At 48.5% G+C, this 17,394-nt stretch overlaps 1 protein-coding gene across 4 annotated transcripts in view; it reads right to left on the bottom strand.

Annotated features, from left to right (window-relative positions):
* ptpn4 (protein tyrosine phosphatase, non-receptor type 4 (megakaryocyte)) overlaps positions 1 to 17,394 on the bottom strand; it is a 48,873-nt gene that overhangs the window by 23,582 nt on the left and 7,897 nt on the right. For 3 of the 4 annotated variants that reach the window (XM_031892803.1, XM_031892801.1, XM_031892802.1), the window contains exons 3-11: positions 12,903 to 13,057; positions 11,282 to 11,389; positions 10,892 to 10,934; positions 10,258 to 10,336; positions 9,574 to 9,618; positions 8,243 to 8,295; positions 6,961 to 7,081; positions 4,539 to 4,626; positions 2,167 to 2,255 (exon numbers count right to left, since the gene is read on the bottom strand). In XM_031892803.1, the coding sequence (XP_031748663.1) occupies positions 2,167 to 2,255; positions 4,539 to 4,626; positions 6,961 to 7,081; positions 8,243 to 8,295; positions 9,574 to 9,618; positions 10,258 to 10,336; positions 10,892 to 10,934; positions 11,282 to 11,389; positions 12,903 to 13,040 (764 nt within the window). In that variant the 5' untranslated portion in view covers positions 13,041 to 13,057. Of the gene's footprint in view, positions 1 to 2,166; positions 2,256 to 4,538; positions 4,627 to 6,960; positions 7,082 to 8,242; positions 8,296 to 9,573; positions 9,619 to 10,257; positions 10,337 to 10,891; positions 10,935 to 11,281; positions 11,390 to 12,902; positions 13,058 to 14,211; positions 14,237 to 17,394 lie in introns of those variants that run through there. The other variant, XM_031892800.1, reaches the window with a different exon arrangement.

Genomic DNA, 17,394 nt, shown 5'->3' with positions numbered 1-17,394 from the left:
AATGCCCATTTATTCCAAGCAAAGGATTTTGTGCATTTGTTCCTTCCCTGCTGTAGGTTTTGCTCACTTACCCCTGAGTGTAAGGGGCCGACATTGGGATTGAGGGGAAAGAGGCTGCTAAAGGCACAGCACCCCTTCCTCTGGCACCCCTTCCTCACTGCCTTAAACTGGCACCCCATCCGCACTGCCTTAAACTGGCACCCTTTCCTCTGGCACCCCTTCCTCACTGCCTTAAACTGGCACCCCTTCCTCGCTGCCTTAAACTGGCACCCCTTCCTCACTGCCTTAAACTGGCACCCCTTCCTCGTTGCCTCCATCCTGCACCCCATCCGCACTGCCTTAAACTGGCACCCTTTCCTCTGGCACCCCTTCCTCGCTGCCTTAAACTGGCACCCCTTCCTCACTGCCTTAAACTGGCAACCCTTCCTCACTGCCTTAAACTGGCACCCCTTCCTCACTGCCTTAAACTGGCAACCCTTCCTCACTGCCTTAAACTGGCACCCCTTCCTCTGGCACCCCTTCCTCGCTGCCTTCATCCTGCACCCCTTCCTCACTGCCTTAAACTAGCACCCCTTCGTCACTGCCTTAAACTGGCACCCCTTCCTCTGGCACCCCTTCCTCTGGCACCCTTTCCTCTGGCACCCCTTCCTCGCTGCCTTCATCCTGCACCCCTTCCTCTCTGCCTTAAACTGGCACCCCTTCCTCTGACACCCCTTCATCATTGCCTTCATCCGGCACCCCTTCCTCTCTGCCTTAAACTGGCACCCCTTCCTCTGACACCCCTTCATCATTGCCTTCATCCGGCACCCCTTCCTCTCTGCCTTAAACTGGCACCCCTTCCTCTGACACCCCTTCATCATTGCCTTCATCCGGCACCTCTTCCTGTGGCACCCCTTCCTGTGGCACCCCTTCCTCGCTGCCTTCATCCGGCACCCCTTCCTCTCTGCCTTAAACTGGCACCCCTTCCTCTGACACCCCTTCATCATTGCCTTCATCCGGCACCTCTTCCTGTGGCACCCCTTCCTGTGGCACCCCTTCCTGTGGCACCCCTTCCTCGCTGCCTTCATCCGGCACCCCTTCCTCTCTGCCTTAAACTGGCACCCCTTCCTCTGACACCCCTTCATCATTGCCTTCATCCGGCACCTCTTCCTGTGGCACCCCTTCCTGTGGCACCCCTTCCTCGCTGCCTTCATCCGGCACCCCTTCTTCACTGCCTTAAACTGGAAACCCTTCCTGTGGCACCCCTTCCTCGCTGCCTTTATCTGGCACCCCTTCCTCGCTGCCTTCATCCTGCACCCCTTCCTCTCTGCCTTCACCCGGCACCCCTTCCTCACTGCCTTAAACTGACACCCCTTCCTTGCTGCCATAATGTGGCACAGCCAGGCTTCGCATGAAATCAGCCCAACAGAAGGCCGAATACATAATATATAAATATCTACTGAATAAACCATGATTTTCCCCATGCTCAGTGTTACCAGGGGATTCAGGAGGAGGATTTGGACAGAAGCAGCAGCTGGGGCCCCATATCCCGGGGCTCAGTATACACTACGGTGTACCCCTGGCTCTCTGGCTGCAGTTTAATGGATACCCCACTACTGATGAATCCCCCCCCCACCTGTAAACACCAGTTTCAAAGCTGAACAGTAATTTTATATTTGTTTCAAGTCAACAATTTCTTAGACAAAAAGAAAACCCCAGCACAGCTATGGGCTCCATTATCCAGAAAGCTGCTGTCCTAAAACCCAAAAATTATTCAGTTATTAGTGACTGGCTTCGGCAGGGCCGGCTACTGTATCCGATGGCAACTAAGCTAAATAAACCCGCGCCGACAGCAGAACAATCCTATAGGGATTCAATGTTTATTAGAAGCCTTAAAGCACGGAACTCCATATTGAACTAGAAAACCCCAGATCCCAAAGTCTGGATAATGGATCCCAATAATAGCCCCTCCCACAGCGCCCCACCCCCACAGAATGTGACCAATTAACCCCGACTGAGAAGTGCCTGAATCGGCCTGTACTGCCCATCGCTGACACGGAAAGCTCGGGGCCTGACAAGCAGCACGGGTGGGTGGGGGCGCTTCCCTCTGTGCCCCCCCAAACATAATGAACAACATAATCATTTGCCCCTTGGGATAAAGTAGAAAGTGAGGGTGCGAGTGCTTACCATGGAAAGGTGTTAATGCGTACCCTGTTTTTATATATCAGGATTCCCCCCGACATCACTCCGATCAGGATTTCATTGTTACTTTGATCCTGAAACGAGGAGAGAAAGTCGTTAAGTTGAGAAATTATTCACCAGAACCAGCGCTGCGTATAGAAATAAAAGCATCTTGTGATGTTAAAGGGCAACTAAAGCCTCTCTTACGGCACAGGGCTATACTTTCTATAATGCATCCTGTCGTCTAAAGCCTATTCCGTTACTATTGTCGGTGACCTTAGAAACCAGAGACTGTGGCTGTGTGTCCCGACTTTGTTTCCCCTTTGTATTAATAGCAGAATAAGACTGTCAGTTTCCTTGCACAGAAGCAACGTGAGATAAAGGGTAACTAAACCGGCTCTTGAGCCCCACAACATGAGGAAATGGGGGGAGTCACCCCCACCACAGACTCTCAACCACACATGCAGCGACGGGAACACACGTCAGTCAATATCAAATACACTGGCCAATCATATCGCTCCATACATCCCCATGGAAAAAGCCACCCAGAATTCGTAACCAAAAGAATAATATTTAGAATTCAGAACCGACCCTGGAGTGGGACCCACATTATCCAGAATAGTGACCACAGTGTGAGACACCGACCAATGGAATCCGTGTGTGTGTGTGTGTGTGTGTGGTATTGAATAAACCCAATAGGGCTGTTCTGCCCCAATAAGGGGTAATTATATCTTAGTTGGGATCAAGTACAGGTACTGTTTTATTATTACAGAGAAAAGGGAATCATTTAACCATGAAATAAACCCAATAGGGCTGTTCTGCCCCAATAAGGGGTAATTATATCTTAGTTGGGATCAAGTACAGGTACTGTTTTATTATTACAGAGGAAAAGGAAACCATTTTTATTATTTGCTTATAATGGAGTCTATGGGAGATGGCCTTTCCGTAATTTGGAACTTTCTGGATAACGGGTTTCCAGATAGTCAGGATGAGGCTGGGCCGCATAAGGGATTTCACAAAAAAAAGTCAGGAGCTGCTGATTGCGGAAATGACGTTATGCCATCATAACAGTTATTATGGGAAGACGTTCTGTGTGCACAATTAGCTCCTTACGTCTTCCCATAATAACTGTTATGATGGCATAACGTCATTTCCGCAATCAGCAGCTCCCACCCGCCGTGCCTTGCATTATCCCTTGAATCGCAATAAAAATCGCGATCCATTCATTCGGCGTTGGTGCGGGCCACAAAATATTGTACCGAGGGCCGCAAATGGCCCGCGGGCCGCGAGTTTGAGACCCCTGAAGTACAGGTACTGTTTTATTATTACAGAGAAAAGGGAATCATTTAACCATTAAATAAACCCAATAGGGCTGTTCTGCCCCCAATAAGGGGTAATTATATCTTAGTTGGGATCAAGTACAGGTAATGTTTTATTATTACAGAGAAAAGGGAATCATTTAACCATTAAATAAACCCAATAGGGCTGTTCTGCCCCAATAAGGGGTAATTATATCTTAGTTGGGATCAAGTACAGGTACTGTTTTATTATTACAGAGGAAAAGGAAACCATTTTTATTATTTGCTTATAATGGAGTCTATGGGAGATGGCCTTTCGGTAATTTGGAACTTTCTGGATAACGGGTTTCCAGATAAGGGATCCCATACATATATATATATATATATATATATATATATAACGTGAGACCTACTGTATAGGCTTGGCTGTATGCTAATAAGGCAAGGGAGATACAGGGTTAACCCCAGCGGCACAATAAAGCCCAATATGTAGCGGGACCAGGGCCGGCCCAGCCTATGGGCAGTGAGCAGCTCGGAGCTGTCAGGAAGGACTTGGCTAAATGTGTTCCCTGGGGGTCTGAGGGGGGGGGACAGGAATTCCAAATACTTCCTATTGCCGCTCCTCGCAGCCACCGAGCCGGATAAGCCCAAGACCTTGACTTGCCGGGGCAGAAATAAGATACAGAGGAAGGAAATGCTCAGATAAAGGGGAAACAATAGACGGAGAGATTGCGCTCTGAAGTGGGAGACACTGGGAGGGAGGGGGCAGGGCCCACGTGGGAATTGGCCACCAAATCTACTGCCATCGGCTACGGTAACAATAAGCACATAATAACCCAATGTTACCGTCCCACCCAATAACCCTCTCCCAGACCCACCCCTTCTGAGCTCACTATGCACCAACTTAAAGGGGAAATAAACCTCAACACAGAATCAGGCAATGCTTCTTGTTACCCCTGTATGGGGCAGCACCACACGGCGCAATACATTGGGTGCAACGCAATCTAACCACAAGGTGCCGACAGAAACAGAATTATAATATTTACAGGTATTGGACTTGGGTAACATGTTCACACTTACCCGTGCGTAGTGCAACTCAACGCCGTACAGTTCTAACGTGCGAGCAGCGTTCAGATAACTGAATTCTGCTTCTGCCGGCGACAGCCCCCTGTAACACAAACACAGCGTTGGGCAAACACTCATCTGGGCCAGAACCGGACTTCAGTATGGTATCTCTCTGTACAGCCTATGGGCAAACTTAGGGGGCTGTTCCTGCTGAATTGTGCTTAGTACAGGGGAATCCCTATGTGCCATAGTTTTATGGTATCTCTCTGTACAGCCTATGGGCAAACTTAGGGGGCTGTTCCTGCTGAATTGTGCTTAGTACAGGGGAATCCCTATGTGCCATAGTTTTATGGTATCTCTCTGTACAGGCTATGAGCAAACTTAGGGGGCTGTTCCTGCTGAATTGTGCTTAGTACAGGGGAATCCCTATGTGCCATAGTTTTATGGTATCTCTCTGTACAGGCTATGGGCAAACTTAGGGGGCTGTTCCTGCTGAATTGTGCTTAGTACAGAGGAATCCCTATGTGCCATAATTTTATGGTATCTCTCTGTACAGGCTATGAGCAAACTTAGGGGGCTGTTCCTGCTGAAGTGTGCTTAGTACAGAGGAATCCCTATGTGCCATAGTTTTATGGTATCTCTCTGTACAGGCTATGAGCAAACTTAGGGGGCTGTTCCTGCTGAATTGTGCTTAGTACAGAGGAATCCCTATGTGCTATAGTTTTATGGTATCTCTCTGTACAGGCTATGGGCAAACTTAGGGGGCTGTTCCTGCTGAATTGTGCTTAGTACAGGGGAATCCCTATGTGCCATAGTTTTATGGTATCTCTCTGTACAGGCTATGAGCAAACTTAGGGGGCTGTTCCTGCTGAATTGTGCTTAGTACAGAGGAATCCCTATGTGCCATAGTTTTATGGTATCTCTCTGTACAGACTATGGGCAAACTTAGGGGGCTGTTCCTGCTGAATTGTGCTTAGTACAGGGGAATCCCTATGTGCCATAGTTTTATGGTATCTCTCTGTACAGGCTATGGGCAAACTTAGGGGGCTGTTCCTGCTGAATTGTGCTTAGTACAGGGGAATCCCTATGTGCCATAGTTTTATGGTATCTCTCTGTACAGGCTATGGGCAAACCTAGGGGGCTGTTCCTGCTGAATTGTGCTTAGTACAGGGGAATCCTTATGTGCCATAGTTTTATGGTATCTCTCTGTACAGGCTATGGGCAAACATAGGGGGCTGTTCCTGCTGAATTGTGCTTAGTACAGGAGAATCCCTATGTGCCATAGTGTTATGGTATCTCTCTGTACAGGCTATGGGCAAACTTAGGGGGCTGTTCCTGCTGAATTGTGCTTAGTACAGGGGAATCCCTATGTGCCATAGTTTTATGGAATCTCTCTGTACAGGCTATGAGCAAACTTAGGGGGCTGTTCCTACTAAATTGTGCTTAGTACAGGGGAATCCCTATGTGCCATAGTTTTATGGTATCTCTCTGTACAGGCTATGAGCAAACTTAGGGGGCTGTTCCTGCTGAATTGTGCTTAGTACAGGGGAATCCCTATGCTGCCATAGTTTTATGGTATCTCTCTGTACAGGCTATGAGCAAACTTAGGGGGCTGTTCCTGCTGAATTGTGCTTAGTACAGGGGAATCCCTATGCTGCCATAGTTTTATGGTATCTCTCTGTACAGACTATGAGCAAACTTAGGGGGCTGTTCCTGCTGAATTGTGCTTAGTACAGGGGAATCCCTATGTGCCATAGTTTTATGGTATCTCTCTGTACAGGCTATGGGCAAACTTAGGGGGCTGTTCCTGCTGAATTGTGCTTAGTACAGGGGAATCCCTATGTGCCATAGTTTTATGGTATCTCTCTGTACAGGCTATGAGCAAACTTAGGGGGCTGTTCCTGCTGAATTGTGCTTAGTACAGGGGAATCCCTATGTGCCATAGTTTTATGGTATCTCTCTGTACAGGCTATGAGCAAACTTAGGGGGCTGTTCCTGCTGAATTGTGCTTAGTACAGGGGAGTCCCTATGTGCCATAGTTTTATGCTATACTTTATCCCAGACAGGTAGGTGCCATTTTCTGACAGTGGGATTTCCCGTTTATAAGGAGACACAACCCCCAATCTTGGTCGCTTGACCCAAAATACAGAGCCGCCTGAGCTTTGCACTGGGAGTTGGCACCGAGAGGCTGAGCCCGGGGTCACGTTTATAACAAAACAAGGAGCGCAGGTTAATGATTTACAGTAAATATGCAGCTATGAGAGAGCGCTGCGCCCGCAGGTTTTATTGCAGGCTGTTCCCATCTGACTGCACAGGAAATGTATTAAAGGGGCAGCGGCAGCATTTGCAGTTATATCCAATAGAATTGTGTTTGGCGCCATACAGTCACCAGACTGTATGTAACATACAAGCCCCTCCCACTGTGCCGATTCCTTACCGGTGCTGCTGGTGCAACTTGGCTATTTCTTTCTCAAAGTCCAGGGGCTGCTCAGGGACGTAGGAATATTCGGCCAGGTACCCGGGCAAGTGCTCCGAATGGTTGTAATCACCCAATTCCGCTACAGACACAGGGAGGAAAAGCTCATCATTGTACTGAAGTATTTTCCCAAATACCCCCTACTGTAAATGATAAGGATATTAGCAGTCACTGAGGGGTTCTGTGCCCCCCATATAAAGGCACAAGGCTGCAGGCTGAGTTATACAGGGAACTCTGAGTATCACTCATGTATTATAAGGGATAATGTACCCCCTACTGTAAATGATAAGGATATTAGCAGTCACTGAGGGGTTCTGTGCCCATATAAAGGCACAAGGCTGCAGGCTGAGTTATACAGGGAACTCTGAGTATCACTCATGTATTATAAGGGATAATGTACCCCCTACTGTAAATGATAAGGATATTAGCAGTCACTGAGGGGTTCTGTGCCCCCCATATAAAGGCACAAGGCTGCAGGCTGAGTTATACAGGGAACTCTGAGTATCACTCATGTATTATAAGGGATAATGTACCCCCTACTGTAAATGATAAGGATATTAGCAGTCACTGAGGGGTTCTGTGCCCCCCATATAAAGGCACAAGGCTGCAGGCTGAGTTATACAGGGAACTCTGAGTATCACTCATGTATTATAAGGGATAATGTACCCCCTACTGTAAATGATAAGGATATTAGCAGTCACTGAGGGGTTCTGTGCCCCCCATATAAAGGCACAAGGCTGCAGGCTGAGTTATACAGGGAACTCTGAGTATCACTCATGTATTATAAGGGATAATGTACCCCCTACTGTAAATGCTAAGGATATTAGCAGTCACTGAGGGGTTCTGTGCCCCCCATATAAAGGCACAAGGCTGCAGGCTGAGTTATACAGGGAACTCTGAGTATCACTCATGTATTATAAGGGATAATGTACCCCCTACTGTAAATGATAAGGATATTAGCAGTCACTGAGGGGTTCTGTGCCCCCCATATAAAGGCACAAGGCTGCAGGCTGAGTTATACAGGGAACTCTGAGTATCACTCATGTATTATAAGGGATAATGTACCCCCTACTGTAAATGATAAGGATATTAGCAGTCACTGAGGGGTTCTGGGACCATATAAAGGTACAAGGTTGCAGCCCATTCCATATTATGTAGGTCATGGAACACCAAGGTATATATTCTATATAGAAGTACTTTACCCCCATCACTAAGTACCATTTATAAGGAGAGTGATACTTACACTGCGCGGCGTAGGAAGCGAGTAGCGCCGCTGTATTATAGGGACAGGGTAACCTGGTAAAGGAAAGGGAAACAGTAAGAGACTTTGCCCCCGAGGGACCCACTCACTCACACTCACACATCCACGCACTCACACATCCACGCACTCGCACTCACACTCACACATCCACGCACTCGCACTCACACTCACACATCCACGCACTCGCACTCACACTCACACATCCACGCACTCGCACTCACACATCCACGCACTCGCACTCACACATCCACGCACTCGCACTCACACATCCACGCACTCGCACTCACACATCCACGCACTCGCACTCACACATCCACGCACTCGCACTCACACTTCCACGCACTCGCACTCACACTCACACATCCACGCACTCGCACTCACACATCCACGCACTCACACATCCACGCACTCGCACTCACACATCCACGCACTCACACATCCACGCACTCGCACTCACACATCCACGCACTCACACATCCACGCACTCGCACTCGCACTCACACATCCACGCACTCGCACTCACTCGCACTCACTCGCACTCACACATACACACACACACACTCACTCACTCACACTCACTCACTCACATACTCACACTCACTCACACACACTCACTCACACTCACTCACACTCACTCACACTCACTCACTCACACTCACTCACACTCACTCACTCACACTCACTCACTCACTCACACTCACTCACACTCACTCACACTCACTCACACTCACTCACTCACACCAATCTGTATACAGTGGCAGTGTCGCCGCGCTCTTCCAGCGAATACCGATTTGAATAAAGCCCATAAATATTTGTATATAAAAGTAAATGTCACGGGAGCCAATCGCTGCGCAGTAAGGGCCCCGGTGACTGAGCGTGTAAAATGCGTTTTCTAAAATGCCAGCAGTCTGCCTAAATGTCACAATGTGTCACGTTCCATGGGGCGGTCACGCCGGAGCGTTACTATTGTGTTACAGGTATAAGACCCGTTATTCAGAATGCTCGGGAACAAGGGTATTCCGGATAAGGGGTCTTTCCGTAATTTGGATCTCCATACTTTAAGTCTACTAAAAATAATTTAAACAGTAATTAAACCCAATAGGGCTGTTCTGCCCCAATAAGGGGTAATTATATCTTAGTTGGGATCAAGTACAGGTACTGTTTTATTACTACAGAGAAAAGGGAATCATTTAACCATTAAATAAACCCAATAGGGCTGTTCTGCCCCAATAAGGGGTAATTATATCTTAGTTGGGATCAAGTACAGGTACTGTTTTATTATTACAGAGAAAAGGTTCTATGGATCCACTTACCTCCCAGTCAGAACGTCTTGTTTTATCTGTAGGAAATACTGGTACCTAAAGGGGCAGAGAGAGAGACGGCAGTCAGAAACCATCGGGGGGTTATTGGCCGGGCAATGCCCACGTGAGCTGCTATGGGGTCTATCGATCTCAGCAATGCATTGGGGCACATAGTTCCCCTTTATTTTTTAAATTAAAGGGTAACTAGAGATGCTGCGCATTATGTTCTCGGTTTCTGTACCAGACCAAGCCCTTTGCACCCCCTTTCCTTTAGCAGGGAAAATCTGAGCCCAAGAAGATGCCCCCAGTTATTGCCCCCCATCTTCTTTTCTGCTGATTCCCCGCACATGGGCTGCTGTCACAATACACTCTACATGGCAGCATACAAACCAGTGCAGTCTGCATCAGGACTAATAATCAGCCCTGTCGCATCAGCTTCTATGACAGATGTGACCTCACTTCCTGCTTGATTGGCCATGCCCCCAAAAATTCTCAGCAGCAGCCCAGAGTCCACTGAGCATGTGCGGTGCCACTGACTGGGGGCAACTGTGAAGGCCGGGGAAAGACCAAATTATGAGCCCAAACGTGCTGTACCAGGTGGGAATAATCCCAGCATGCCTTGCGCAGGGGTCTCTACCCCATTAAGCGACCCCCCCCCAGGATCTCCACTCATTCTCTGGGGTACAGCGTTCTCACCTTGTGTACTCCTCCTGCAATTTGCTGGGGTCCGACACAAAGAATTTGACCCGGAAGTTGAGGTTGTGGGGGGACCCCCCTGCAGGCAGAGAAGACGACAGCATTAAGCGCATTCTGGCGCACACATGGTCTTAAAAGGGGCAGCTCACCTTTAGTATGTTATAGAATGGCCAATTCTAAGCAACTTTTCAATTGGTCTTCATTATTTATTTTTTATTGTTTTTGAATTATTTACCTTCTTCTTTTGACTATTTCAAATGGAGCTTTCAAATGGGGGTCACTGACCCCGGCAGCCAAACCCTATTGCTCTGTGAGGCTCCAGTTTTATTGTTATTGTTACTTTTTATTCCTTATCTTTCTATTCAGCCCCTCCCCTATTCATATACCAGTCTTTTATTCAAACCACTCCCTGGTTGCTAAGGTAATTTGGACTCTAGAAACCAGATAGCTGCTGAAACTCCTAATTGGAGAGCTGCTGAACAAAAACTGAAATAACTGAAAAAAACTACAAATAAAAAAAGACTAACTGCAAACTGTCTCGGAATATTACTCTCTGCATCATACTAAAAGTTAACTCAAAGAACATCCCCTTTAATAGGGGAAACAGGAGATCAGAAGGGAAAGGGTTACTGACTTTTCAGCTGCTTCCTGATGGGTTTGTTCGGATCCAGCCACCTCTGCAAAATAACAAAAAGACAAATATAATGAGGGCGTAGCCATTGCTGTGTGTGTGGCCCCACCCACAACCATCACAAGCAACATGGCAGCTCCATGCTTACACTACATACTGCGGCACCTATAGGGCACCAGTTTAACCCTATTCTTCCCAAGTTGCTACTTGGCCCCCAAAATGCCAAACAAGGACACTGGGAGTTGCAGTTTAACAGCTGAAGTGAATAGTAAATAGTATTTCTCATAGTAAATAAATTACTTGGACGCTGCCTTTTAACCCATTCCCCCCCAACTGCCACTCAGTGGGAAACCCAGGGGCCCCAGAAAGACCCCGCAGTGGAACCGCCCTTACGGGGTTGTCGCAGGAATCATCCGCCAGTTGCAGCCCGAAATAATCTCGCTCCGTCAAATCGAGGAACTTGAAGACCGAATCTAGAAGGACTTGCCCGTGGCTGTGTTTCTGCAGGAGAGAAGACAGCAAAGGGTTAATTTTCCACTTCCGCGTTCACGTGGCAACATGTTTTATATGGGGGTGCCCCTTATATCGGGGTGCAATTGGCCCTCACTGACTCAGTTATACCATGTGACACACACACAGACAGAAGGCTGGTTAAGGGGGCGGGGCTTGTTACAAGTAGTTTATATGGGGGGCCCCTTATATCTGGGTGTCCTTGGCCTTCACTGATTCAGTTATACCATGTGACACACACAGACAGAAGAAGGGTTAAGGGGGCGGGGCTTGTTACAAGTAGTTTATATGGGGGTGCCCCCTATATCTGGGTGTCCTTGGCCCTCACTGATTCAGTTATACCATGTGACCCACACAGACAGAAGAAGGGTTAAGGGGGCGGGGCTTGTTACAAGTAGTTTATATGGGGGTGCCCCTTATATCTGGGTGTCCTTGGCCCTCACTGATTCAGTTATACCATGTGACACACACAGACAGAAGAAGGGTTAAGGGGGCGGGGCTTGTTACAAGTAGTTTATATGGGGGGCCCCTTATATCTGGGTGTCCTTGGCCTTCACTGATTCAGTTATACCATGTGACACACACAGACAGAAGAAGGGTTAAGGGGGCGGGGCTTGTTACAAGTAGTTTATATGGGGGGTGCCCCCTATATCTGGGTGTCCTTGGCCCTCACTGATTCAGTTATACCATGTGACCCACACAGACAGAAGAAGGGTTAAGGGGGCGGGGCTTGTTACAAGTAGTTTATATGGGGGTGCCCCTTATATCTGGGTGTCCTTGGCCCTCACTGATTCAGTTATACCATGTGACACACACAGACAGAAGAAGGGTTAAGGGGGCGGGGCTTGTTACAAGTAGTTTATATGGGGGGCCCCTTATATCTGGGTGTCCTTGGCCTTCACTGATTCAGTTATACCATGTGACACACACAGACAGAAGAAGGGTTAAGGGGGCGGGGCTTGTTACAAGTAGTTTATATGGGGGTGCCCCTTATATCTGGGTGTCCTTGGCCCTCACTGATTCAGTTATACCATGTGACACACACAGACAGAAGAAGGGTTAAGGGGGCGGGGCTTGTTACAAGTAGTTTATATGGGGGTGCCCCTTATATCTGGGTGTCCTTGGCCCTCACTGATTCAGTTATACCATGTGACCCACAGACAGAAGAAGGGTTAAGGGGGGGGGGGCTTGTTACGAGTAGTTTATATGGGGGTGCCCCTTATATTGTTGGCCTTCACTGATTCAGTTATACCATGTGACACATGCACATAGAACTATACACTCAGTGTGACTGAGCAATGAATGGATATTGGGAAATGATTTTTGCCTTATTAAGCTATATTTTGGGTTAATATCCCCTTTAATAACGGCTAAACTCCAGCCTTGGGATTAACCTGCTCTCTGGTTCCTCAGCGGAATAAACCAGTAAATAAATCCAAACAGACTGCCCGGCGCTCAGCAAGACAGACGTCCGTCCCTTAACGAGGAAACGATCGTTACTCACATTTACATGAAAAGCTTGAATAGTGTTATCCAGGAGAAGAACGTTGCACACCACCTCTGCGCTCTGTCTGTCCCGTGCCTGCTCCGACGCGCGTACATTGTAGGTTCTGCCAGCAGGCAATCGGAAGCGCGCGGTCATTACTGTCCACACAAAGTCTGGGGAGCAAAGAAACCTCAGGTTAATCCTGAACCCCCAATATAGTAACAAGTACTGATCCCACCCCCCCATTGCAAGCAGCAGTCCTGCCCTGCTTTATGGCTGAGATTCTAGCTATCTGTATAACAGAGCATTCTGTCACAGTGGCACAGATCCTATCTGATCCCCCCATTGCAAGCAGCAGTCCTGCCCTGCTTTATGGCTGAGATTCTAGCTATCTGTATAACAGAGCATTCTGTCACAGTGGCACAGATCCTATCTGATCCCCCCATTGTAAGCAGCAGTCCTGCCCTGCTTTATGGCTGAGATTCTAGCTATCTGTATAACAGAGCATTCTGTCACAGTGGCACAGATCCTATCTGATCCCCCCATTGTAAGCAGCAGTCCTGCCCTGCTTTATGGCTGAGATTCTAGCTATCTGTATAACAGAGCATTCTGTCACAGTGGCACAGATCCTATCTGATCCCCCCATTGTAAGCAGCAGTCCTGCCCTGCTTTATGGCTGAGATTCTAGCTATCTGTATAACAGAGCATTCTGTCACAGTGGCACAGATCCTATCTGATCCCCCCCATTGTAAGCAGCAGTCCTGCCCTGCTTTATGGCTGAGATTCTAGCTATCTGTATAACAGAGCATTCTGTCACAGTGGCACAGATCCTATCTGATCCCCCCATTGTAAGCAGCAGTCCTGCCCTGCTTTATGGCTGAGATTCTAGCTATCTGTATAACAGAGCATTCTGTCACAGTGGCACAGATCCTATCTGATCCCCCCCATTGTAAGCAGCAGTCCTGCCCTGCTTTATGGCTGAGATTCTAGCTATCTGTATAACAGAGCATTCTGTCACAGTGGCACAGATCCTATCTGATCCCCCCATTGTAAGCAGCAGTCCTGCCCTGCTTTATGGCTGAGATTCTAGCTATCTGTATAACAGAGCATTCTGTCACAGTGGCACAGATCCTATCTGATCCCCCCATTGTAAGCAGCAGTCCTGCCCTGCTTTATGGCTGAGATTCTAGCTATCTGTATAACAGAGCATTCTGTCACAGTGGCACAGATCCTATCTGATCCCCCCCATTGTAAGCAGCAGTCCTGCCCTGCTTTATGGCTGAGATTCTATTGCTCACACACAGTAGATAAATATAAATATACATACATATTGTTAGATGCTGCTTGTTATCGCCACGCAAGACGCCATGAGTGCGGGGCCCCGGGGTACCGGGAGTAATGAGCTGCAGTTCAGTGACACGGGAGGAGCGGCGCATCACTATCACAGGGGGCAATAACGTAACACTCCCCATAAGGTGACCCGGAGAGAGCGAGTGTGCGACGCAGCCCTGGATTGTGTAACTCTCCTTATCACACAGAGTCATTTCCCCCCTCGGCTCAGCGGGGAGAGAAGTGTCGCAAAACTACTTCCGCACAGAGGGGGCGCTCCCACGGTATTCTTATCAGTGTGAGGCGTGTGCTTGTCTGGCCTCCGTCCCTTCCCGACACATGGAAAGTGTGTGACACACGCACCCCCACGCGCCTACAGTCACCCCCAGAGAGAACTGTGCTGAGTTACAGTTACACATAACTATAAACCCAGTGAGAATGAGGGATGAATGGGTATTGGGGAGTTGTATCAGGAGTCAGAACCAGCAGTGCAGGGAAGGGAAAGGGACAGACATAGTGACAGTTACACATAACTATAAACCCAGTGAGAATGAGGAATGAATGGGTATTGGGGAGTTGTATCAGGAGTCAGAACCAGCAGTGCAGGGAAGGGAAAGGGACAGACACAGTGACAGTTACACATAACTATAAACCCAGTGAGAATGAGGAATGAATGGGTATTGGGGAGTTGTATCAGGAGTCAGAACCAGCAGTGCAGGGAAGGGAAAGGGACAGACACAGTGACAGTTACACATAACTATAAACCCAGTGAGAATGAGGGATGAATGGATATTGGGGAGTTGTATCAGGAGTCAGAACCAGCAGTGCAGGGAAGGGAAAGGGACAGACACAGTGACAGTTACACATAACTATAAACCCAGTGAGAATGAGGAATGAATGGGTATTGGGGAGTTGTATCAGGAGTCAGAACCAGCAGTGCAGGGAAGGGAAAGGGACAGACACAGTGACAGTTACACATAACTATAAACCCAGTGAGAATGAGGAATGAATGGATATTGGGGAGTTGTATCAGGAGTCAGAACCAGCAGTGCAGGGAAGGGAAAGGGACAGACACAGTGACAGTTACACATAACTATAAACCCAGTGAGAATGAGGAATGAATGGGTATTGGGGAGTTGTATCAGGAGTCAGAACCAGCAGTGCAGGGAAAGGGACAGACACAGTGACAGTTACACATAACTATAAACCCAGTGAGAATGAGGGATGAATGGATATTGGGGAGTTGTATCAGGAGTCAGAACCAGCAGTGCAGGGAAAGGGACAGACACAGTGACAGTTACACATAACTATAAACCCAGTGAGAATGAGGAATGAATGGATATTGGGGAGTTGTATCAGGAGTCAGAACCAGCAGTGCAGGGAAGGGAAAGGGACAGACACAGTGACAGTTACACATAACTATAAACCCAGTGAGAATGAGGAATGAATGGGTATTGGGGAGTTGTATCAGGAGTCAGAACCAGCAGTGCAGGGAAAGGGACAGACACAGTGACAGTTACACATAACTATAAACCCAGTGAGAATGAGGGATGAATGGATATTGGGGAGTTGTATCAGGAGTCAGAACCAGCAGTGCAGGGAAGGGAAAGGGACAGACACAGTGACAGTTACACATAACTATAAACCCAGTGAGAATGAGGAATGAATGGATATTGGGGAGTTGTATCAGGAGTCAGAACCAGCAGTGCAGGGAAGGGAAAGGGACAGACACAGTGACAGTTACACATAACTATAAACCCAGTGAGAATGAGGAATGAATGGATATTGGGGAGTTGTATCAGGAGTCAGAACCAGCAGTGCAGGGAAGGGAATAAGGGATGAATGGGAATAGGGAGGGGCTGGGGGGCCACAAGGGAGGGGCTGGGGGGCCACAACGGAGGGGCTGGGGGGCCACAACGGAGGGGCTGGGGGGCCACAACGGAGGGGCTGGGGGGCCACAACGGAGGGGCTGGGGGGGGCACATCCCATGGCGCTAACACAGAGTCGCTAGTGAGATTCCATCACCTTTACAGCTCGTCTGCCCCAGAGAGCGCATGGAGCCTGAGCAGGTTACTGTTATCGGCAGATAATGAGAAGCTTTAATTATCCCTCAGTAACAGCACATAATAACGGCTCAGTTAATTACATGAACTAACGAACTGGCCTTTTGTTTCAGCTCGACAAACACTGTCCTGGTCTGGGCAGCACTGTCTGGGGGGGGGGAGGGGGGTACCCCGATCCAATTCCCCAACTGTCACTGTGTCTGTCCCTTTCCCTTCCCTGCACTGCTGGTTCTGACTCCTGATACAACTCCCCAATATCCATTCATTCCTCATTCTCACTGGGTTTATAGTTATGTGTAACTGTCACTGTGTCTGTCCCTTTCCCTTCCCTGCACTGCTGGTTCTGACTCCTGATACAACTCCCCAATATCCATTCATCCCTCATTCTCACTGGGTTTATAGTTATGTGTAACTGTCACTGTGTCTGTCCCTTTCCCTTCTCTGCACTGCTGGTTCTCACTCCTGATACAACTTCCCAGGAAGGCCCCCCACGTCCCAATGGCAGCAGAATGCCCGGCTCAGAGGGTGAATGGCCGGATTCTTCCTGCGAGCGGCAGCCGGAGCGATCTCATTGACAGAGTGCCCGGTGCGGCAGACAATGGCATTGTGCCCTAATCCAGTAGAACAGATGTCGCTGGGCCGGGGCCCCGCGCACAAAGGGGCACACACAGTCCATTCATATCCCACTAACCCACTTGTGGGCAGTCGGGGAAGCCAAACACAAGCACAATTGTTGCGCTGAGTGTGCAAATAGTGTAACTCGCTGACAATAAGCCCAGGGAGATACAAGTCTCTATGCTACGGCCGGGGCGGCCTATAGAGCGCAGCTACCTGCGGCAGCCATAGAAACACCGTAACAGAAGCAAATAGAATATAAACACATGGAGGTAAATGTGAGAGAAAGTTTTTACAAATGGTAAATATTACAAAGGGAAAAAACTCCACAACAGCATGTGATACAAAGTGTACACAGTCGCATCGACATGGAAATCCTCCAGGTCTCCCACACAGAGCCTGGAATGTTTAGCAAACAGCGCAGCGATTCTGTTCCTCCGGATGTTTACTCACCGCCGAGCGGAGGCTTTCCCAATCCGGCACCGCGCTCGCTGGGAACCCGC

Source organism: Xenopus tropicalis, chromosome 9, assembly GCF_000004195.4.
Source record: "Xenopus tropicalis strain Nigerian chromosome 9, UCB_Xtro_10.0, whole genome shotgun sequence".
NCBI lineage: Eukaryota > Metazoa > Chordata > Amphibia > Anura > Pipidae > Xenopus > Xenopus tropicalis.
This window is presented reverse-complemented; position numbering and strand designations above follow the sequence as displayed.